General features: G+C 42.5%; 1 protein-coding gene and 1 pseudogene across 1 annotated transcript; both read left to right on the forward strand.

The window, feature by feature from the left end:
* Positions 1 to 6,292: 6,292 nt before the first annotated feature.
* Positions 6,293 to 7,231, forward strand: LOC128848065 (olfactory receptor 5V1-like). The gene has a single exon (XM_054047822.1). It carries the CDS (start codon positions 6,293 to 6,295, stop codon positions 7,229 to 7,231), a length of 939 nt encoding a protein of 312 aa, XP_053903797.1.
* A 12,893-nt stretch (positions 7,232 to 20,124) lies between these two features.
* LOC128847618 (olfactory receptor 1030-like) lies at positions 20,125 to 21,047 on the forward strand (annotated as a pseudogene).
* Positions 21,048 to 24,911: the final 3,864 nt, after the last annotated feature.

Below are 24,911 nucleotides of genomic sequence, written 5' to 3' on the forward strand. Positions count from 1 at the left end.
GCCCATATGTAAGGAGAAAACCCGATTCAGCAGACCCTGAGAGTTGCCTTCCAATTGCTGGTTCCAAGCTCCATGATTCCTTTCCTAGGGAAAACAATGTCTTCCCAATGCAGGTTTACCTCCCTTGAGGTGCTGGCTGACTTCATGTCCACAAGATATGGAGTATCTGCCTCATAGAGGATGCCCTACCTATTGCACAGTGACCCGAAGAAATATTCAGTGTATCTCGAAAGCTTGTCTCTTTCACCAATAGAAGTGGCCCAATAAAATATATTACCTCACCTATCTTGTCACTCAGATAGATAGATTAGATAGATGCTGATGGAAGGATAAATGCCACACAGAGAGGAACAAAAAGAAATAATGCTGATAGTTTACGGTGACATAACATATTATACAATCCACAATTATGCATAGCAATCACATGAGGAGATGTTCAGAAATGTATGGGGCAGTTTCTGATCTCTTGAAAAATGCACAGACCCATTTTGCTGGATTTCATTAGTCAGTCAAAAGTTAGTGGTGAATATTGGCCTTGAGTTATTTGTGAAGTCCTCCTGATTTCTCTAAATACTTTGACAAATAATTTGGATGGGCAATTTCTTTTACTCAGGGGTTGCTCAGGACCTGCTGATGCTGCATGTAGATAGCAACCACATTGAATGGGTGAATAGGTTTTTCTATCTGGGTAGTTGTTTGACAGCATGAGTTTCTATATCTGAAGAAGTCACACATCTGATGGGTCTTCTGTCAATGACAATTCACAATCTTCAAAGCCCTCTGTTTGGGAGGCAGAATGTCTGTGCGACAACTAAGAGACAAGTATTCAATATGGTAGTGATGACAACTCTGTTATACGGAGCAGAAACATATTCATTAAAAACAGCTGAGGAGAGGAAATTAAACAGTTTTCAATGACAAAAGTTATGACATATCCTTGACATCCATTGATTTGATTTTGCCACAAACAGGGAGATACTTAAATGATCCCAGCAAGTTGCAGTCTTGCATTAGTTGAGAAGAAGATGACTGCAATGGTGGGGGTATGCACAATGTTCAGAAGACCGTATGCTTTTACAGAAGGTTTATAGAGCTGAGGTAGAAGGAAGTAGAGAGCCAGTGCAACAATGAATGAGTTTGAAAGATGCAATTTTGTGGTATTTAAGAAACCTAAATCATCCCATCCTGACTCTTGTGTAAGGAAGAAGACTTGCAAAGGACCATTCAAGGTGGAAATCCATTCTACGTGCAACCATGGCTGTGTTAGAGCCATGTGTTTCTGCTGCTGCTGACTTTACAAAGCAAACCAGCTTCAGAGATGCTTAGAAAGTCCTGCCCCAAAATACCTTATAGACCAAGTTGTTAGTACTGAGGAGAGTTGTTAAGGCTGCTCAGTGCTGCTGTTCTTTGAACTCAGGTGCCAGCTGCACGAGCAGGAATGCAGCTTACCGATTCAGCAGACCTCGATGTTATTCCTAAAGAAAGACCATAAGTTTGGTTTCGTGGTGAAGGCCCTCGGCCAGGTTTCTGGTCAGCAAAGCACAGCACTAGCGCCCTGTCCAAGGGGTCACTGGGACACTAACACTTGTATTTCTGTGACAAGATAGGACACCAGGGTCCTGTGCCCTCGGCCGATACAAATATGCCCCTCATAGGACTTCTTCTTTTATACATTGTGTGACAGACCCAGACCAGTGGGGTAAAGGAGTCTGGTAGAGGGCAAATATACTGGTCACTGGATGAGTAGTTTTCTGTTCCCTGAGTGACCAGAGCAGGGGCTGCACTAGAGTAATCAGGAACCTGCTAGAACCAGTTAAGGCAGGCTAATTAGGACAGGACACCTGGAGCCAATTAAGAAGAAGCTGCTAGAATCAATTAAGGCAGGCTAATCAGGGTACCTGGTTTTAAAAGGAGCTCACTTCAGTTTGTGGTGTGAGTGTAAGGAGCTGGGAGCAAGAGGCGTAGAGGGAGAGGGTGTGCTGCTGGAGGACTGAGGAGCACAAGCATTATCAGACACAAGGAGGAAGATCCTGTGGTGAGAATAAGGAAGGTGTTTGGAGGAGGCCATAGGGAAGTAGCCCAGGGAGTTGTAGCTGTCATGCAGCTGTTACAGGAGGCACTATAGACAGCTGCAGTCCACAGGGCCCTGGGCTGGAACCCGGAGTAGAGGGTGGGCCTGGGTTCCCCCAAAACCTCCCAATTGACCTGGACTGTGGGTTCTTCCAGAGGGGAAGGTCTCTGGGCTGTTCCCCAACCCACATGGTGAATCACTCAGGCAAGAAAATCCGCCAATAAGTGCAGGACCCACCAAGATAGAGGAGGAACTTTGTCACAATTGATACAAACAAGTGCTGTATTACACTCTAGATGCTGTTAGTTACCACCCTTATCCTGGTACCTGCTAGTTAGAACAAAACATCCTCACTCATCATCCTGTCATCCCATCCTTATCTTACCAGGAGTCAGTGTGCTCTTGTACCACCTCCTAAGAATGCGTTTACATAGTAACTTGAGAGATCTGTGTGTTTTTGTATCATCCTCTGTGGTCAGGAATGTGCTTACCTGGTGCATTGCTATTCTGTCAAAGCTCGGCCTACTCTAGTTCCCAGCCTTTGGGTAATAGTTACTTATGCTTAGGTTTCCAGCAAGGCCTACAGCACAGAGATTAAAGCACTTTCCTGAGAGATAAGAGACCTCACTTCAAATCTCTGCTCTACATCAGACAGAGAAGGAATTGCATGAGGATCTCCCATGATCCAGGTGACTTCTCTAACCACTAGTTTAAAGGGACTGGGGAGGCACTAAGGTGCCCTGTGCTGCTTTGTGACTTTACTTGGTTTTTTTTTGTTTGTTTGTTTCTTTGTTTTGCCCTGGATGAAACAATTTGGCTTTTCTTTCTAATTCACAAATAGCATTGGGTCAACCAAACTGCATTTTTCAGTGAATAAACTACTTGTCTGAAAAATTTTATCCAGATGTATTCAGAAAAGCTCCTCCTTTGTCTCATCTCCTGTTCTTTCCTGTCATTTTATACAGTCTATTTGCTCCTTTCTCATTCCTTACTCTGTGTATCCAGCTATTGGTGATTTTTTAAGGATGGCTGGCTAGTCCCCATTCTTTCTCTTTGCAGCACTCTTGTGGTAATTATACATTAAGATTAGCACCTTCAAAGGAGTCTAGGGGAGAGGAAATGTGCTACTATTTGCACATCTAACCCCTTCAGCTGCTTTGAGAATCTGAGCCTAAATTAACTGTTACTGAGATTGGGTACCTAAATCACTTGGATGCATATGATAACCCAAGCCTCAATACTCTCATTCTTAGGTACCATAGATCATTGCTCAAGGTCTGACACAGCACAATGTTACCGGGAGCTTGTTACAGAGAGTGAACTCCAGGGATTGTCCCAGGGGGAACAAGACAGGATTTAAACAACTCTCAAGAATCAGCTCCTAGTCTTGGAGTCAGCTAAGGAAAAGCTCTTTGCTTCACTCCCACTGATAACCCTACACACCTTGAGGGGTTTCACTGCTCCGGGTAAAGAATATTGGATCTCCTTGGATGCTGTATTCCAGAGACAGACAGATTACATAGACAAATCAATAAGAATGTAGATAGACTAAGAAAAGAGAAAATCACAGGTCAGAATGATCTCACCATATTTATGATCTGTGCTTAAAAGGCAGGTGAGTTGATACAAAAATTGAAAAGGAATAAATACATGAATCTTTTTCATTTCAAAGGACCGGATTCTGCCCCTCTTATCTAAGGGTGAGTCTCTTCAGAGTCCCATTGACTTTTACCTGGCTGCAGCAGTCTGCTCACACAGACTCAGTTACAGCACAGGGGCCATGGCTGGTGAAACTGATTTACTTGAATCGCCCAGCTCTCTCTTTCTCAAAGCAGCACTGAGATAGCTGAGAGCAGGGTGTGTGTGCATGTGTGTGTGTGTGTGTGTGCGCATGTGCATGTGCGAGAGAGAGGGGAAAGGCATTCTCTGGAAAACGCACTTGGAATTGAATTTCCCTGTGCACAGAATCTGCCTGTGTTGACATTCATGTTCTAGTATGAGGTCCATCTCTTTGCTTAGGCATTTGTCTCATGAGCTGATAATGGAGGAAAGTTTCAGTTTCTCTCTAGGGTTGCATGGAGACAAACATAATTTTGACATTGGACAGAACACTGATTTCATTCCCTTTTCCATTAATAACTGATGTAAAAATAGCCATTCACTTCCAGGAGGGCAGGAAAATTTCTCTACTGTATGTACAGCCTGATATTCAGACATGCAGAAAATTGAGTAAAAAATCCCATTGAGCTGGAGTTTAAGTGACTTAGGAACAAAAGTCCCATTGATTTTCTATCAGGTTCCTCTTTTCAAAATTATGTCACTATGTCGAGATAATGTTTGATGGTCACATTCATTTCTTCTTGATAGTGTCTCTCATAACCTTCTCATAAACAAACTAGAGAAATACAACCTAGATGGAGCTAGCATAAAGTATGTGCATAGCTGGCTGGAAAACAGTTCCCAGAGAGTAATTATCAGTGGAGCACAGTCATGTTGGAAGGACATAACTAGTGGGGTCCCACAGGGATTGGTTCTTCGTCCAGTGCTGTTCAATATCTTCATCAATGATTTAGATAATGCATAGAGAGTACACCTATAAAGTCTGAGGATGATACCAAGCTGGGAGGGGTTGGAAGTGCATTGCAGGATAGGATTATAATTGAAAATGATCTGGACAAACTGGAGAAATGGTCTGAAGTAAAGAGGATGAAATTCACTAAGGACAAATGCAAAGTACTAAACTTAGGAAGGAACAATCAGTTGCACACATACAAAATGGGAAATGAGTCCAAAGAAAGGAGTACTGCGGAATGGGATCTCGGGCTCATAGTGGATCACAAGCTAAATATGAGTCAACAGTGCAATCCTGTTGCAAAAAAAGCATCATTCTGGAATGTATTAGCAGGAGTGATGTAAGTGACACGAGAAGAAATTCTTCCACTCTATTCCACGCTGATTAGGCCTCAGCTGGACTATTGTGTCCAGTTCTGGGGGCCACATTTCAGGAAAGATGTGGATAAATTGGAGAAAGTCCAGAGAAGAGCAACAGAAATGATTAAAGGTCTAGAAATCATGACATATGAGGGAAGATTTTAAAAAATTGGGTTTGTTTAATCTGGAGAAGAGAAGACTGAGAGGAGACATGATAACAGTTTTCAAGTACATACAAGGTTGTTACTAGGAGGAGGGAGAAAAATTCTTGTTCTTAACCTCTGAGGATAGGACAAGAAGCAATGGGCTAAAATTGCAGCAAGGGTGGTTTAGGTTGAACATTAGGAAAAACTTCCTAATTGTCAGAGTGGTTAAGCACTGGAATAAATTGCCTAGGAAGGTTGAGGAATCACCATCGTTGGAGATTTTTAAGAGCAGGTTGTACAAACACCTGTCAGGGATGGTTTAGATAATTCTTAGTCCTGCCTTGAGTGAAGGGGACTGGACTAGATGACCTGTCAAGGTCCCTTCCAGTTCTATGATTCTTCTTCTTCTTGAAAAATTCTAATGATTTTAATAGGTAAGAATCCAGTTACATACCACAGATATTAATTTGTGTTTTCAGCAAAATAGTTTAGAACAACTGACAGACTGTAATGGAGAAGGAGATTATTTTTATAGATTTGGCCAGATGTCCAGCTATTGTCAATTGTCCATAGTTTCATTGCTGCCAATCTGCCAGATCCCATGCTGGTGTAATGCAGCTGTAGCTCTACTGAAGTCATAAGGCCAGATTCCAGAGAAAGAATAAATTCCTCTATAGCCTGGTGGCTTGAACACTCACCCCGCTTGCAGAAGACCAAGTATCCAGTGACCCTGCACTGCCTCTTTTATGATGTATCCACAGAGGTACAGCTTCAGGAGGAGAGAGTGAGGGAGCCTCTCATCAGACTAACACTTAGTCACAGCTGAGCAGAGTATTTGTGAATACCAGTAGGACCTGATTCTGGGATTTAGGCATCGAAAGTGGCAGTTAGGTGCCCAAGTCCTTTTGTGTATCCAGCCTAATTTGTCTATTTAAAACACACAAATACTATCTCACCCCTCTCTCTCTCTCTCTCTCTCTAAGTTTAGTATAGTTAAAACATACATTTTACGGAATGGAATAGGACTCTCTTTACATTCATCCTATGGAACAGATGATCTTCACATACTGTTTCAATTTATTTTTATGATAAGTGTTAATTTCATTTTTTTTCTGGTCTTCCAGGTCACAGATTTCCTGAATAAATGCCAAAGAAAAATCAAACCACAGTGACTGAATTTATCCTCCTGGGACTTTCCAGTGACCCACAGATGCAGATTTTCCTCTTTCTGTTTTTTTTATTTATTTACCTAATCACTCTGGGTGGTAATATAGTGATCATGGTGGTGATAAGAGCTGATTCTCACCTTCACACCCCTATGTACTTCTTCCTCTTCCATTTATCCTTTGTTGATATCTGTTATTCCTCGGTCACGGTGCCTCATATGCTGATGAACTTCCTAGCAGAGCACAAAACTATTTCTGTCAATGGCTGCATTGCCCAGATGTTCCTTTTTATCCTCTTGGTTGGTGCTGAAATTTTCATTCTCTCAGCCATGGCTTATGACCGCTATGCTGCCATCTGTGATCCATTACATTATGTTCAGACAATGAGGAAAGGGATCTGTGTTCAACTGGTAAGTGGTGCATGGACCATGGGCTTCTTCGATGCCCTTCTTAACACTGTTTTTACCTCCAAGTTGCATTTCTGTGGGCCTAATCAAATCAGCCATTTCAGCTGTGAGCTCCCTCCTCTCTTACAACTGTCCTGTAGTGACACCCTCACCAATCAAGTGGTGCTACTTATTTCTGCTGTGGTATTTGGGTTGAGCTCCTTCCTCCTCACCCTAATCTCCTACATTCACATCATCTCCACCATTCTGAGGATACATTCTGCGGAGGGCAGGCGTAAAGCCTTCTCCACCTGCAGCTCCCACCTGATTGTGGTTGGCTTGTTGTACGTGACAGGTTTTCTCCAGTATACAAAACCCAGATCAGTCTCCTCTGTGGTTCTGGATGAAATGTTCTCCATCCAGTACAGCATCTTGACCCCCATGTTAAACCCCATCGTCTACAGCCTGAAAAACAAGGAGGTGAAAACAGCTCTAAGGAGTATATTTGGGAAATTCAGGTTTCTCAATTAGTGTTGATTCTCTCTCTTTTTTTTTTTTTTAAGTCAGAAAGCATAGATTTGTGGGTAACTAGTGTTTGGGACATTCTCAGCTCAGATAACTGACTGATACTGTGGGCCAAATCCTCCACAGATCCAGTGCAGAACCATTGAATTCAATTGGCCAGAACCCCAGAGTGTGTAAATCAGCATAGCTCCATTGGAACCAATGGGTGCTGGAGTTAGTCTCACAAATGGTCGTGAACAGGAGAAAATGAGAGAGATCCTATAACACAGTGGCCAAGGCATGCACCTGGGAGGGGATAGATCTCTGTTTCAATCATTTCTTCTCACCAGACACTTGAAGTAGGGGTCTCCCACATTTGAGATGAGTACCATAACCACTGGAATAAAAGTTATGCCAGAGCTCCTCTTCCTAATTCTGTCGTCTTGTTTGCACAAAATCAAATGGATATAACTGGCCATGAACAAATTCAGGCTGGATATTAGAAAAAGGTTTCTCACCCTCAGAAGGATGAGGTTCTGGAACAAACTTCTAATAGGAGCTGTAGGGATGCACATCTTAATTAGATTTTTAAAAGTGTTGGATACATTTAAGATGGTGTGATGGTGTGGGACAGGGCTCAGCAACCCTGGGGCTCATTTCTGGTTTCTGTCTTATGTTCCTAAAGGACATGATTCAGGGTTTCAGCCAGACACCACGGTTCATGAAGGAATCCTGCATCCTCCCACCAACGTATTCTGGGAGGTTTTTTTTTTTTTTTTTGTCTCCTTCCTCTGAAGCATCAGAGATGGCCACAATTGGAAATAGGATCTTGGATGCGATGGGCCAGGGCTTTGAGGTGGTACTAAGTTTTCTCTCTCAGATGTTTGCCTACACTGTTCTTGCACACATAGTCAGGTACTGATTGACAATTAGCTAAGGACACAAAAACTAACCGCACATTTTTTTTAGTACAACAGAATCAGGAAACTAAACAAACAATCAGTGGGGCCATTGTATGATCAAGATGCTAAAAGAGCACTCAGGAAAGATATTGCTCTTGTGGAGGAGCTAAACGAATTATTTGCCTTAATCTTCACTGCAGAGGATGGGAGGGAGATCCCTTCAGCTTAGGTGATAAATTAGAGGAACTGTCCCATACTGAGCTGTTGATAGAGGAGGTTTTAGAACAAATTGATAAATTAAACAGTAATTAGTCACGAGGACCAGTTGTCTTTCATCCAAGAGTCCTGAAGAAAGTCAGATTTCTTGACTGTAAGGAAAAGAAGGAGTTCTGCAATTTCATATCTATCATTTCACAAGCACTTTCTCCCAAAATTGCCTTCCACCTTCAGGTTTGCAACCACTTCCTCCCTGTTGGTTAGAATCAAGTGTAAAATGGCCACACAGCCACACCTTTCACCCCCACTCTGACCACCTCCCAGCTAAGCCCCTTACTCCCACTCTGGCCCAACCTGCCTAGCTAGGTTTTGCAGTCCTGAGGTCCCAAATGGGGCCATTGTGGAGTAATAGGTCACATCCATAGACTCTTGTTGTATACATGTGTGGGGTTTTTGTTTGGTTTTGTGTTTTCAGAAAATCTAAAAGATAATTGCACTGAAAACACTCAGTTTAGCCTACATGAGCAATGAAGATTTACCCTGTTTGTTAGAGAGATCAAGTTTGGGATTTTAAAGGATTGTAAGGGAGGTGCCCAAATCCTATTAATTCTCCCATTGACTTTAAAACCCTAAACCAGACCAAGACTCTTATTTCTATTTATTTCAAGGTAGGACCCCATGGGTTCAGAAACCAGGTCTGCAGAGGTATTAGTCACTTAACCACTCCAAAATGCTACACAGCATCAGCTGTAACCAGCCTGCGCTCCACTTCCCATGACTGCTGTGGAGACAGTCCATGGGAAGTTCCACCCCAAGGGTTTGATAGGCAGCAGCCCCATAGCTCCTGATTGGCTCCCTGCCCTATATAAACCTAAGGGGTGCTCTGGGAAGTGTCCAGGTAACAGTATGGATCTTCTGTAGTTGCTATGACTGTTCAGGCTCTATGTTCTTGAACTCCTAGCTTGACTGTGGCTTGTTTTGGACTTTGCCTCCTGACTCAGATCCTGAAACCTGACTTGGACTCTGATGCTCAGTATTGACCCTGGCCTGGAACTGACTATGAACTCCTTGACTACTCCTAGACTCAGGTTTGTCCCTTGGCCCTGATTGCCCTTTTTGAGTTCCTGATATTGATAGTCTTCCAAATATCCCATGGATCTGGGGACTGGTGTAGCTTGCCTTTACTATATTCAGTGCCTTACCTTCATTATATTTAGCTGCTTTCATTATATTCAGCTGTAATGCAAGAAACCTACAGGCCTGTATCCTGTATGATATTAGCTGAAGCATTAGTTAGCATAAGTTTGGTTAAGTAGGCTGTAACCCTTGGCACAGATCAACCTTTACCTATAGATTTTGGGAACTAAGAAGAGTTTCCTCAGTGGCAGGAGTTAGAATGGTCCAGTAAGTGTTGCCACAAGGAACATGGAAGTAATAACTGCAAATCCGCTTAAGCAAGGGGTGATGGGTTTGATCATGAGCTGAAATGGTTGTTACATGTATTAATATACTAACCTATAGAAGAAAGAGACATCAATATTAGTAGGATGAGGAAACACAAATAAGGGGCAGAGGGGGGACCCTACTGAATATTCTTTAGATATAGTGGTGTCAGTGTAACACAAAAGAACCGGAGCACTTGTGGCACCTTAAATTTAATCTAATAAATTTGTTAGTCTCTGTTAGCTTTCAGAGTAGCAGCTGTGTTAGTCTGTATCCGCAAAAAGAACAGGAGTACTTGGGGCACCTTAGAGACTATCAGTGTAACACAGTGGTTCTCAAACTTTTGTATTGGTGATCCCTTTCACACAGGAAGCCTATGAGTGTGACTCCCCCTTATAAATTAAAAACACTTTAAAAATATATATATTTAACTCTATTATAAATCCTGTAGGCGGAGTGTCATTTGAGGGTGGAGGCTGTCAGCTTGTGACATATATAATAACCACATGACACCCTGCGGGGTGTCATGACCCTCAGTTACAGAACCTCTGGTTTTAACATATTATAGAAGTTGCATCCCAGTCTGTGGATGATAGGAGAAAGAGATCTATCCCTTGGGAGGGGTAAGAATGATGGGCACTGCTGATGAGAATGAAGATAATGACTAATATTTCAGGTTGTTCTGCAAGGGATGGTCTGAGTATATGGATGAGCAGTTGTACGTTCTGTAGTCTCTCTATCTGCCTCACTAAATTTGTTGTTTATTACTTTGCTAAATGTAGTAATGAACTATTTGTAAATATAGAAGAGTTCCTATAGTGTGACTGTTGCATCTCTGCACATTGGGCTTCCGAACCATACAGTAATTTTAATAATACTGGTTTTGGGACAAGAACCTATCAACCCTCAGAGAGAACTAGCAATTCTCAAGTGATCAGTATAATTAATACATAACCTATAGAACAGGCTACACTGGAGAGGTTATGTGGAGTGATATGGTTGTATTCTATAGGGCCCAGTCAGAGTTTGTGTGATGAAGTGGGAATTTTCTGTAATAATGTAATGAATGACATGCAAGGCAGTTACTTATGTGACTAGGGATTGCTACCCAGTGGATGCAAAAGGGTTAAAATTGTCTAGAGTTTGAGCTGGAGACATGGTGTGTGTGTGTGTGTGTGTGTGATGTCACTGTTTGGGGGGGTAGGAATGGGTCACGAAGGACCATCTGGAACTGACCCATTTCAATGGAGGATCCAGAAAGACAATGGGAGCCTCAAGGACTGAACAACTGACACCTGCCCATGGGCAACTCCAGCAGGCGTAATATGTAATCTCAGCATGGGCCTGCAGGAGGAAGAGGAGGAGGAGGATGGGCCAAGAGGTGTCAGGTGGCTGTGTTAAGGGCAGCTCAGCAGCCCTCACATAGGACTAACCGAGGGAGAGAGACAAAAATGGATTCCACAGCAGCTTGGCTGGGTGACGTGCTGGCAGGACCAGGATGGACTGCAGGCTGTGCTTCTTTATACCAACACAAGGAATGTCTTTGCAGAGCTCAGGGTGTGAAAGGCCACAAGGACTTAAAGAAAAGTGGATCCTCTAGGGGTCTGGCACACTGAAGGGATTCCTCCAAGGGATTGTTTAAAAGTTGGGACATAGCATAGATTCTATGAGCCATAAAAGGTGAACAATAAAATAGGTAGCACCCCACTTTAATTCTCACCATTTTATACCCTCCCGGTAGGCCAGCCTACCATCCACTCACCCTGTTGATAATTAACCATCTACCTATATATACGCAGGCTGAGATTTTTCAAGGAGCCAAAGGGAGTTAGTTGACAGCCAATGGGATTTTGAAGCATAACTCCCTTAATCTCCATTGAAAATGTAAGATCACATCCAACTTGTCTCCCTTACACTCAGACTTTAAATATTCTCCTTAAGTTCTTTGCTTTGCGCCCTGTAAAGTTTTCTCAAATATAATCATGCCTTCCTCCCTCTCAGCCAGTGGTCTTCCAATTTCTTTCATTTCTGTACTGCTTCTTCCAATACTTCAGTCTCCCCAGTTCTTGGTTTTCAAAATATTCCTCTCTCCAGGCCAGAAGGAAGAGAACCATACGGCCAGATTTCCAAAGATAGATGCCTACTGTGATTTTCAAAAGCATCCATTTACATAACTCCCTTTTGAAGTCAAAGGAGCTAAGTACTCCTAGGTACTTATCTGTGTCTTCAGTCACTTAAAGAACTTTAAAAATATGGCCCACAGGCCTTTGGAGGAGAATGAATCACTGTTAGAGATCAGCTGTGCTAGGCAATAGATGTTGGTTTCTTCCTTGACTGACAAGCCTTCATGAGCAAGATTCCTATCCAATGTACTTTTTTAATACTCCTATCTTAGGTTTGATCTCAACTATTACTCAGACCTTACTCCCTGTAAAACTCCCACTGATTGAGTGAAAATTGCATTTCAATGCATGTTGGGTGTTTAACTCCCTTAGTCTCCGTCATAACTATAAAGGGAAGGGTTACAGCTGTCCTGTGTACAGTACTATAAAATCCCTCCTGGCCAGAGACTCCAAAATCCTTTTACCTGTAAAGGGTTAAGAAGCTCAGGCCACCTGACCCAAAGGACCAATAAGGGGACATGATACTTTCAAATCTTGGTGGGGGGGAAGGCTTTTGTTTGTGTTTTTTTTGTTTGGGGGAGTTGGCTCTTGGGACTAAGAGGCACCATACATCAATCCAGGCTCTCCAAATCTTTCTGAACAAGTCTCTCATATTTCAAACTTGTAAGTAAACAGCCAGGCAAGGCGTGTTAGTTTTATCTTTGTTTTCTCAACTTGTAAATGTACCTTTTACTCAGGTGTTTACCTCTGCTTGCTGTAACTTTGAACCTAAGGCTAGAGGGGGGTCCTCTGGGCTCTTTAAGTTTGATTACCCTGTAAAGTTATTTTCCATATTGATTTTACAGAGATTATTTTTACCATTTTCTTTAATTAAAAGCCTTCTTTTTACATACCTGATTGATTTTTTTCCCTTGTTTTTAGATCCAAGGGGGTTGGATCTTGATCCACCAGGGAATTGGTGAAGTCTCTCTCAAGGCTACACAGGGAAGGGAATTAGCACATTGGGAGTGGTGGCAGCGGACCAGATCTAAGCTGGTAGTTAAGCTTAGAAGTTTTCATGCAGGCCCCCACATTTGTACCCTAAAGTTCAAAGTGGGGAAGCAGCCTTGACAGGCTCCTTTGAAAATCCCAGCCTCCATTGCCTTACACACACAAATAATAATAATTTCCCTCTTCTCAGGCAGACCTTAAGGCGAACATCAAAACAGGGAAGAACACAGTCAAGTTTCCTGAGAGAGCACCATGGGCATTTCTCTTTTATAACAAACTACAGCACTTTTCCTCATGAAATGGAAACTGCAGGTGGCATTTCTAGAAGTGCGTAAATGATTTAGAGCACAAGTAAATGGGACATGGTTGACCAAGTTAACTGAAAGAGAAGTGGGTGTCCCTTCTTCCAACCATTAGCCCAGTGTTAATTATTGGTATTCTGGAAGACCTGGGTTTAATTCCCCATTCTACCTCCTGTAGAGCAGGGACTGAATCTTTGACCTCCCAGCTGAAGGCCCTAACCACCAGTATATAGGTACACTGGGGTGGAGTTTTCCAAAGCTTTCCTATTGAAGCTATTCCACTGATATAAAATACTTGGCTAGTCATGGGGCTAAAATTACACTGTAGCTCAGTGTTAGGGGCTCCTTTGGTAGGTTCAACTCATTGCTCCATTGTGTGTGTGTGTGTGTGTGTATATATATATATATATATCAGAGAGGGGAGATCTCACTTCAAATTTCTGCCCCCACCCCACATAGAGAGGGGAAGAAAACCATGGTCCCCTATGCAAGGAAAATGACCTAACCAATGGACTGAAGTTACAAGAAAAGCAGCAGCAGAGGGACTCCGCTTCCTCCTGCTGTTTTGTGAATTTAACACAATCTTTATTTTTCTGGCTGAAATAATTCAGTAAAATTTGTGTTAAAATTGTGAATAGTTTTGAGTTGACCAAAATTTCCTTTTTGGTGAATAATCTTACAATTTATCTCCTCCTTTGTCTCAACAGTTATTTACTGCCATCATAGAACTGGAGCTGTTGATTTTTAGGGTAGTGGTTAAGGCACTGGACTGAGACACAGGCGAGCTCGGTTTAATTCTGGACTGCATCAATGACTTCTAAGGGTGGGAGGGATAGCTCAGTGGTTTGAGCATTTGTTCAATCCTTGAAGGAGGCTGTTTGGGGCAGAAATCTTTCTTAGGATTGGCCCTGGTTTAAGCAAGGGGTTGGACTAGATGACCTCCTGAGGTCCCTTCCAACTCTGATATTCTATTAACTGGAAGGGACCTCAAGAGGTCAATTTGTCTAACCCCCTAAACTTCAGGCAGTACTAACTATTATCTAGATTATCCCTGACAGGTGTTTTTGTCCAATCTGCTCTTAAAAAATCTCCAAAGGGGGAGATTCCACAACATCCCTAGGCAATTTATTCCAGTGTTTAACCACTCTGACAGTTAGGAAGTTTTTCCTACTGTCCAACCTAAACCAACCTTGCTGCAATTTAAGCCCATTGCATCTAGTCCTTTCCTCAGATGTTAAGGAGAACAATTTTCTCCCTCCTCGTAACAACCTTTTATGTACTTGAAAAGTGTTAAAATGTCCCCCCTCAGTCTTCTCCTCTCCAGACTAAACAAACCTATTTGTTTTTCAAATCTCCCCTCAGGTCATATTTTCTAGACCTTTAATAATTTTTGTTGCTCTTCCCTGAACTTTCTCTAATTTGTCCACATCTTTCCTGAAATGTGGTGCCCCATATTGGAAACAGCCTAAATACACACTTTCTTTTTTTAAGTGACTGTTCCTGAGATTGTGTACCTAAATCCTGTGATGATCCAAGTCTCATTGCTCTCATTTTCAGGCACAACAGAGCATTGCTTGAGTGCTGACCCAGCCCAGTGTTACTGGTAGCTTCTTACAGAGAGTGAACTACAGGGATCTTGTCCCGAGGGGAACAAAACAGCATTTAAACCATTCTCAAGAAATCAGCTTTTAATCTTGGAGGCAGTTCAGGGAAGGCTTTTTGCTCCACTCCCACAGATAACCCTACACACCTTGAGTGGTTTCATTGCTCTGGGTAAAGGGTCTATGGATGTGATCCTTGGACCTATTGGATGTCTTGAGATGCTGTATTCCAGATGCAGATAGGCAGACTAGGTAGTCTACCTACTTATTGATTTGAGACAAATTAGATCAGTTTGTGCATGTTAGCAGAAGTGTTTGTGTTTGGGAGTGGTGAGGTTGGGGGCAGGGCCATCTCTGGAGATGGTGCTTAGCTTTGGAGTTCCCTTTGCATAGAATCTGCCTGTGATATTCTGGTTCTAGTACAAGATCTCTTTACTTGGGCATTTGTCTGATGAGCTGATAATGAGGAAAAGATTTAGTTTCTCTCTGGCAGACATTAGGGTTTAAACATCAATTTGACATTGGACAGAACACTGGCTTCATTCCCATTTCCACTGAAAATCAATGTCAAAATAGCCATTCACTTCCAAGAGGGCAGGACAGATTCTCTTATTTGTGAGCAGCCTGATATTCAGAGTCAAAAAGAGGAAGCTGCTGTCCAAAATGTATCCCCATGTGTCTCCTATAAATACTGACTGACCGGATTCTGTAGGTTTGGGTAGTTGGGAGTCTTGTTAAACCCTTGACAGAATTCCTGTATTTCAGGTGCTCAAATTCATTCATTCTCCTTGGTCTTTCCTTCACATTCTCACAGTGCCTAAGAGGGCTGTCTGCTGGAAGTCAATGACCATGATGTTTTGCAGTCCTAGCATGTTTTACCCCTAGCCAGGGCCGGCTCCAGGCACCAGCCGAGGAAGCTGGTGCTTAGGGTGGCAACTTGTAGGAGGCGGCATTCCACCCAATCCTTGGGCGGCACGACAGCTTTTTTTTGTTGTTGTTGTTCCGCTCCGGCTGCCCTGTAGTGGGCAGCAGCGTGGAGGACAGGCGTGCCCTACAGCAAGCCCAGCAGGGCAGCCCGCATCCTTCCCTCCCAGCAAACCGGAGTGGTGTGGAGCCCTCCCGGTAGGGGGCACAGCGGGAGGGGCCGAGTGGTAGCGCCCCGCTGAAGCCCTGGCCACCCCCTTTCTCTCTCTCCCACCGCTCCCTCCCCCTCCCCCTCCCCCCGCTAGCCGGGGCACATCTGCAGGCAAGGAGTCCAATTGCACCCTGGCTCCGGCAGTGCCGCAGGTTTTGTTTTTTTTTTTTTGCTTGGAGTGGCCAGAAAGCCAGAGCCGGCCCTGCCCCTAGCTCCAATAACTGCTAGGATTGTTTGTTCATTCTAGTTTTCTATAATTGCTCACCTTCAAAGCAGCATTCTTCATACTTCACCATCCTCTCTCCTTGTTTTTTTGATTGTCTGCTGGCACAGAAACATCAATTAACATGGGCTTGTTGGCTGTCTTTTTCTACAACTATGTCTGGCCTGTTTGACTGCACCATTCGGTCTGTGACAATTGCCAGATCCCATAAATCTTATCATCTTCATTCTCTAGAGCGCTTTGAGTTTGGTATTTGTAATAGCACAGTTTGTGGCAAGTATGGATTTGTACAGAGGTTCCAGTGCTGACACTTGGCAAATTCAGAGTGTCAGTTCATATATTCTCTCCCAGATAGAGTCTAGCAGTTGCTCAACTCATGCTCCACCATCTCTTCCTTTTTAGAACACGTTCTGCGGCTCGGGGAGCAATTGTCGGTGAATTTTACTTCTTACATAATTAAACCCCGTAAGGATTTTTCTTATCCGCTCATTAGGAGGCTCTGCCTTTTTTTTTTTTTTTTTTTTCCTTCCAGGGATCCTTCCACAAGTCATGAGTTTGTCAATCTTCTATCACCAATAGGTTTGATCTCTCTCCATCACTGTCTGTGCATTGATCTCTGTGTAAACCTTTCAAATCTTTTTTGGCAGGTTGCTTTCTCCTTTCTTTCACACTTTCTTGGGCTTGGATGCAGCTCAGTCTTGCTTGTTATCATGACCGGATGATCTTTATTCTGGTTAACTCCTTATATATTTTGACATTATAGTGCTCATTATCAATTGCTTCCTCCACAGATAGCAGAGGTTTTCCTTTATCGCATCGTGGGATGTACATCCTGTCCATGACTTGATTGCTGTCTAATACTCTATGCGTCACCGGCAGCTGTCTTCTTTGGATGTCATTTTTTTCTTCTCCTCTCAATTCCACTTGATCACTCCAGCAATACTCTGTACTACTGGCATCCCCCCACATATTAATGGCTCGGAGCACATTCTTAGACTTCAGTTTTGTCCATAGAGTAGTTCTTGTACATCTGTAATATTCTTTCCTCACTTTTTCTTTCAATTTCTTATTTTGTAGCTCTGGCAGTTCCCTGATTCCAAGATATTTGTAGGGGTCATGCTGAGATATCATGGATAGTTCCATCATTAACTTGTATGTCATCAGATTGTACCGGTCTGACCATTTTTACAGATGCTGACACACAGTTAGCCAAGCCAACGCGTAGCTTTATATCTTCACCAAACTTTTCCACACATCATCAATCTCTGTAGCTCCTTTTTGTGACTGTTCATGTAGTTTCAGATTGCTCATGTCTAACAAATTGTTAACTGGTTGTTGCTCTTCGCTGACATGGTCAATTGTGATTATCTCAACAAGCATCCATGTCAGTGGCAGCATGGTTACCACAAACAGCACTGGTGCTAAGGAATCCCCTTGAAAGATTTCTCTTTTTACTTTGAATCTCATCAATTAGTCCCTCCCTGGGAGAGTCGAGTGCTCCAGTTAAACATAGATTGCTACAGAAAGGGAATGATCTGTGGATAAATCTTGGACATTTTCAGTGTCTCGGTGATCCTTGATTGTGAGACACTGTTGGATGCTCTCTGGTAGAAAAAAGGTTAGCCATTGTGTGGGTAGACTTTCTTTGTTTTCAATCTTCTGTGATCCTCCTGTTTAGCCAGAGGTGGCCTTTTGTTCCTTTCATGTTTACTGTGCTGCCTTTTTGCTCAGGAAACTGCATTGCATTGTGAGCTAGCACTATCCAGATCGTCTTTCCTGGAATTGTTAGAAGTTTCCTTATAGTTGGTAAACATGTGGTCAGTCTATAATTCATAGGATCACTACAACTTTCTTTTTTTCATTGTCCCTGTCACCAACCATTTTTGAAATCCATTCGTCAAACATTTAATAAGTTATTCAAATAAACAATCATGGAGTTGTAAGGCGTTTCAGCTAGAATCCAGGCATCCCATCTGGTCCGGGTGATTTCCAATGTTTCATTTATCTCAGTACCTCATTTCTTTCTTTGGTGTTTTCTGTGTATTCCTCTGTGCTGTGTCTTGTAAACTTTTTCTTTCATTTCTAATCCGGTTTGCTCTCTGCTTATGTTGTACAGTCTCAGACCAGATTTCCTTCCAGAAGCAGTGAAACTCTTCATCATTTATTGGCTCTCTAATTTTGACTATTCTGTTTATTTTTATTTCTTTTTTCCATCAATCAGATGAAAGACTCTCCTAGGGTCTCTGGTGAAGTGACTGTTCTCTCTATACTAATAACTTTATGCTGAAATCTTTCAAGTCCATGACACTAAGCGATCAGTTTCTCTTTACATTGTTCCTTCATAACTCTCACATCCTTTCATTCAGCTGATATTTCATCTCCAAGGATGCTGCTCTTTTCTCTTCAAATGATTTTTCCCATATTCATACAGTTGGCTGGTATCTCAATGAAAAAGCATACTTTTCTGTTTTAACTTCATTTCCATGGAGGTTCTTGAAGATAGGAAGTTTTCCAATGGTTCATATGTTCAGATGCCTTGATGTTAAATCAATGATCTGCTACTGTTACTGTACCATAAATTATATAATTATACTTGCTAATCCTTGTAGGTTTTTTTTCTCCAGTTTCCTTGAGCACGTCATTAAGTACTTGCATTATATCATCCAGTGCATGATGGTCTACAAATTTCGGTTGGTAGTTCAATGTCTTTTACACTCTGCATGATCTCAATCGACAAATCCTTCTGATTTTCTCTACTTTCTTCAGGTGCTCTTTCACTCATATTTGTCCTCCAATTTCCTTTCATTTCTGCCTTCTGTTTATCCTATGTCACTGCTCCCACCAAAATGTTTGTACATAGTTCTACATGACTAATCGCCTTTTCAGGCTTTCAATCTTCATTTGTGTAAATTCTCCTCTTTGGAATAAAGCTCTCAGTTGTGCAGTGAGTCTATGATCGGTCATCTCTTTCTCGGTGTTGTCGTTTCTCTCCTTCCAGTGTTGGAGCATTTTCTTTGCTCCAGGCTCTCTCTTCTGGTTTTGCCAAAAGACATCCTCAGATCACTTCTTGGTTTAAAAGATGACTCCTTTTTACTCTATTGTCACAAACAATCTCTGTCTCTTTGGACAGTTGCATGATACATGACAGCCCCCTACCCACCTCCACACAAAACACTCCGCTGAGTAGGAGGCTGTCATCCAGATACTCTCTTCTGAGGCCCAGTTTAGAGGTAATTGATGATTATTATGAATGCCACATTCTCCATACTGGTTTGGGTTGATAGGCTATACCCTGGTGGGTGGAAACCTAAAATTTCTACAGCTCTGAGGTTTCTTCCTCTTCTAGAATTCTAGATATTTTAATAGGGATCAATCCAATAAGATTCTACAAAAACTACAGAATGTAATATCTGTAGAGTATTTATAGAATTGGCCAGATCCCATGATGGTGTGCATCAGCCATAGCTCCATAGGCACCAATGGGCCAAATCTCCAGCTGCTGTAAATCAGCCATAGCTCTATTTAAGTTAATGGGACAGATGAAAGAGATATTAGGCTAGAGAGAGACAGCAAGGGGACTATATCCTAGTGGTTAGGGCATTCACCTCCAGATGCAGGAAACAGAGTATCCAGTCCCTCTGTTCCAAAGCTTTTTTTATTATTTAACAGTGGAAGAGCTTCAACAGGAAAGAATGAGGGAGCCCTATGTCCAACTGTCCCAATATCACAGCTGAGCGGTATTTCTCAGAGTACCAGTGGGGCCTTCTCCTGGGATTTAGGGAAGTAAAGGAGTAGTTTAGTGCCAAAGTCCTTTTCTGCATCTAGCCCATTTTTGCCTATTTTAAACACACATTTTATAGGATGTAGAAGGCCTCTTTACATTCATCCTACTGATCAGATGATCTCCACATGCCATTTCAATTTACTCGTATGTTAATTGTATTTTTTTCCAGTTTGACAGGTCAGTTTTCCTGAGTAAGAATCCATGGGAAATCAAACTGAAGTGACTGAATTTATTACCCTGGAACTTTCCAATGACCCACAGCTGCAGATTTTTCTCTTCCTGTTTTTTTACTTGTCTACCTAATCACGCTTTTGGCATACATCGTGATCATGGTGGTGATAAGGGCTGATCCTCACCTTCACACCCTATTATACTTCTTTCTGTCTCATTTATCGTTGATATCTGCTATTCCTCAACCGTTGTGCCTAAGATGTTGGTGCATTTCCTAGCAGAGCACAAAACCATTTCTGTCAATAGCTGCATTGCACAGATGTGTTTCATTTTGCAGCTGGCTACAACTGACATTTTTATTCTCTCAGCAATGGCTTATGACCACTATGCTGCCATCTGTGACCCATTGCGTTACATGGAGAGAATGAGCAAAGGGATCTGTGTTCAGCTGGTGAGTGGTGCATGGGCAATAGGCTTCTTCCATGCCCTGCTTAACACAGTTTTTGCCCTCAAGTTGCATTTCTGTGGGCCCAGTCAAATCAACCATTTCAGCTGTGAACTCCCTCCCCTGTTACAACTGTCCTGCACTGAGTTTCACCAATCAAGTGGTGCTTCTTACTTCTGCTGTGATATTTGCATCAACCTCCTTCCTCCTCACCCTGATCGCCTACATTCACATCATCTCCATTGTCCGGAGGATACGCTCTGCGTAGGGCAGGCGTAAAGGCTCTTCCACCTGCAGCTCCCACCTTATTGTGGTTGGCTTATTCTACCTGACAGGTTTTCTCAAGTACACAAAACCCAGCTCGGTCTCCTCTGTCATTCTGGATGAAATGTTCTCCATCCAGTATGGCATCTTGACCCCCATGTTAAACCCCATCATCGACAGCCTGAAAAACAAGGTGAAAACAGCTATAGGGAAAATGTTTCAGAAATTCAAATTTCTCAAGTAGTGTCGATCTTTTAAAAAAAAAAATCAAGGGGAATAGAACTGTGGATAACGTGTGTTTGGGAGATTCTCAGCTCAGGTATCTGACGCTTTGGGCCAAAGCCTCAGCTGCTCTTAATCAGTGTGGTTCCATTGAACTCAGCAGGCCACATCCCCATTGGGTAGAAGAGACACTGGAGTAAGGGGGATGGGATCCTGGGTCTCCATGTAGGTTGCATGCTAGAAGCACCAGAATCTAGAGCCATTCATGCATGTTTTCTCTTTCTTTCTTTAATGCAGCTATGGCCAATTTGTACAACTTGAGAATATAACCAGTTCTATGAAAAGAACAGCTGTGTCTATAGCATTCTGTAGTTCTAGAGTATTTTGTTGAAAACCCTCTTTAATATCTGTAATATCTTATAGGATTCATCCTTATTAATGTCTCTGCAATAATAACAATAATTAATAATGAGTGTGATCTCCAGCTGGGTCAAGCTGCACAAAGAATGTAAAACTCTATTAGGCGAGCTTGAGAAGGACACATATCAGGTATCCCATATCACAGTGGTTAGGGCACCCACATGGGAGGAAGCAGATCCCTTTTTAAAATCTTTCTCCTTATTCGGCACTTGAGGAGGGTCTCCAACATCCCTAACACCTAGGATACAATTTGAGGGGTTTCCTCCACCTAATTGCTTCTTCTTCTCTCCCCTCTCTTGCTATGGTTTCTTGCCACCTTAGGTGGGTTTAGAGGCTTCCAAGATGAGATTTCCAAGGTGAAGGAGGTGTCTTCTCTCAGAGGAAATAGGGACTGAACTCCTGTGATACCTGCAGTATTTAGAACACAACCCCCTGCTTCACCTTTCCCATTGATTAAGAAAACATCTGTCATGTTGGCTTTTTTTAATCCCAGTCTTAGGTGTCTGTGTCTCCACTTTTACTTTGTAGGGAGCCTGGCTGCCCAACTTAGGCTCTGGGAACCAAATGATTACAAAAATAACCTATTATCCACTGCAATGCTCACCATTAAAACAGCTACATCCCTTTGTGAATCTAACTCTGGATGTAAATTGACATAGAGCCTTTACATCAACGAAATTAGGTGGATTTACATGAACTGGGAATCTGGCCCATAGTGTCCATATTCTAAATTGATTTTACATTCCTCAAATTTCCCTCACCGTTGAGTTGGAAAGACCCGTGTATCATCGAGCTTCCACTTAAATCCTAAACATAATAGCAAGTGGTGCTGGCACTATGCACCCCAGTGAAATTCACCCTTAGATTCAACACCACAGATGGTGGAAAGCAACGTAATTCCACTGAAAGAAACAGGGCTATACCGATATATGTCAGCTGAGGATCTTTCCTCGCCGAATGAAGTTATGATTCAGAATCCACCTTTTTGTCAAATTGGGACTTACAGAGATATCGTCTCAGGTAAATGAAGAGCCAACCAGCAGGCTGGGATTTTCAAAAGAGTTAGGCAAGTTAGGTGCCTTACTCCTATTGAATTGGAAAAATGTAGTCCCAGTGACATGCCCAAGGTCAGTCAGAAAGTTGGTGGAAAAGAAGATATTGAAGTCTGATCTCTTCCATCCCTGTTTCTGCCTTGGATCATACAATCATCCATGTGCCCGCTGACAGTCCCATATCTCTTCCCATCTCAGCCTAGGACTAACAGAATGCACTCCCTGTCCCCATTAAGAAAGATACCACCCTCTCCTCCTGATTTCACAGGGAGAATTTCTTCTTTCACATTCTTCACAAAAAATGAATAGAGCTGGTTGAAAATGGGAAAATTTTAATGAAAAAAAATCATGTCCCTCTTTCTCATCAAAATTCATGACTTTTGCAACCTACTCATTGAATAGAAAATGGAATTATTTAGCTACTCTCACCTCCTGCTTTTGCAGGGTGTGTCACTCTGTTGGACTGTAAATTCTTTAGAACAGGAGTGATGACCACTTCTGTGTGTGTTAGTTCTGGTCAAAAGTTTTTCCCATGTTTGGAAAACGAAATTTGAAAGTCTTGTTTCATCAAGATAGAAATTTTCAATGGAAAAAACGGTATTTTGAAGAAATATTTTTTTTCTTGGGGCAAGGGGAGGATTCAATTTCAATTTGATGTCTCAAAATGAAATGAAATTTTGTTTCAAAATGTCCAATTGAAATGAAAACTTTCATTTTGAATTGATATTTTCACTTAAATTGACAATAAAATGACTCGTGTCAAGCTCATTGTACACAAAAATATTCACTCAATATGTAAGTTTTCATATTAAATGGACACTTCAAGAGGAAATATTTTGTTACAATCAAATTTAAAGATGAAATGTTTAGACATCTAAACCTTTTAGAATTTTTCATCTCATAACATTTTGACATTTCATCTTTTTGGACCCTGTTGGGAGTAAACAAAATGTCAAAATATGGAGCTTCCTGGGTGATGGAAATTTCTGTATCATCTCTAATATTTGTACACTGCCAAGTATAACAAGGAACTAATTTCATAGATTCAAAGGCCAGAAGGGACCCCTGTGATCCCTAGTCTGTCCTCCTGTATCACACAGGCCAAATGTATTTATTTATATATATAAAATAAAGAAGTGGTTTCTCCAGTGTCTCAGTCTATTATATTTAAGCTCTCTGGGTCATAGACTCTCTTTAATTTCATTTTAAGCACAGAGACTAGTATTTTGTTGGTGCTTAATGGACGATTGATGGTAATAAGCTTCTGTAATTTGGGGAAAACAACCTCACAGATGGAGTGCAGAGTTTAATACATGTTGTAATAATTTGGCCTACAAACTTATCCTCATTATGAGTTCAACTGTGAAAAGTATGTGACAGTTCATCAGATGTCACAGTAGCCTCTAATAGCAAATGGTGATTGAAAAAGCAGGGGTGCCCAACCTGAGCCTAAGAAGGAGCCAGAATTTACCAATGTACATTGCCAAAGAGCCACAGTAATACATCAGCAACAGATCAAGGAACGTGATCGTTCCCCTTTATTCAACATTGGTGAGGCCTCATCTGGAATACTGTGTGCAGTTTTGGGCTCCACACTAAAAGAAGGATGTGGAAAAATTGGGAAGAGTCCATCGGAGGTCAAAAAAAAAAACTATTAGGGGGCTGGAGCACCTGACTTATGAGGAGAGGCTGAGGGAACTGGGATTGTTTAGTCTTCAGAAGAGCAGAATGAGGGGGGATTTGATAGCTGCTTTCAACTACCTGAAGGGGGGTTCCAAAGAGGATGGAGCTCGGCTGTTCTCAGTGGTGGCAGATGACAGAACAAGGAGCAATGGTCTCAAGTTGCAGTTGGGGAGATCTAGGTTGGATATTAGGAAACACTGTTTCACTAGGAGGGTGGTGAAGCACTGGAATGCGTTACCTAGGGAGGTGGTGGAATCTCCTTCCTTGGAGGTTGTTAAGGCCCGGCTTGAGAAAGCCCTGGCTGGGATGATTTAGTTGGGAATTGGTCCTGCTTTGAGTAGGGGGTTGGACTAGATGACCTCCTGACGTCCCTTCCAAACCTGATATTCTATGAACACCCCCATTAGCTCCCCACTCCCAACGCCTCCCACCCACCGGCAGCCCCCACCCCCGATCAGTGCCTCCTTGCACCTCCCGATCAGCTGTTTCATGGTGTGCAAGAGACTCAGTGGGTGAGGGGGAGAGGGAGGAGCAAGGGCATTGTAGGCTCAGGGGAGGGGGCAGGAAGGGGTGGAGTGGGGCAGAGCCAATGGTTGAGCAGAGAGCACCCTCAGCACATTGGAAAGTTGTCACCTGTAGCTGCAGCCCTTGACTGGGTGCCTATGCAAAGAGCCACATATTAACTTCTGAAGAGCCTCATGTTGCTCTGGAGTGACAGGTTGGCCACTAAA

This window comes from Malaclemys terrapin, chromosome 13 (assembly GCF_027887155.1).
Source record: "Malaclemys terrapin pileata isolate rMalTer1 chromosome 13, rMalTer1.hap1, whole genome shotgun sequence".
NCBI classification, from domain to species: Eukaryota; Metazoa; Chordata; order Testudines; family Emydidae; genus Malaclemys; species Malaclemys terrapin.

Coding starts and splice junctions, on each gene's coding strand:
- LOC128848065 (XM_054047822.1), top strand. CDS start 6,293: ATGCCAAAGAAAAATCAAACCACAGTGACTGAATTTATCCTCCTGGGA.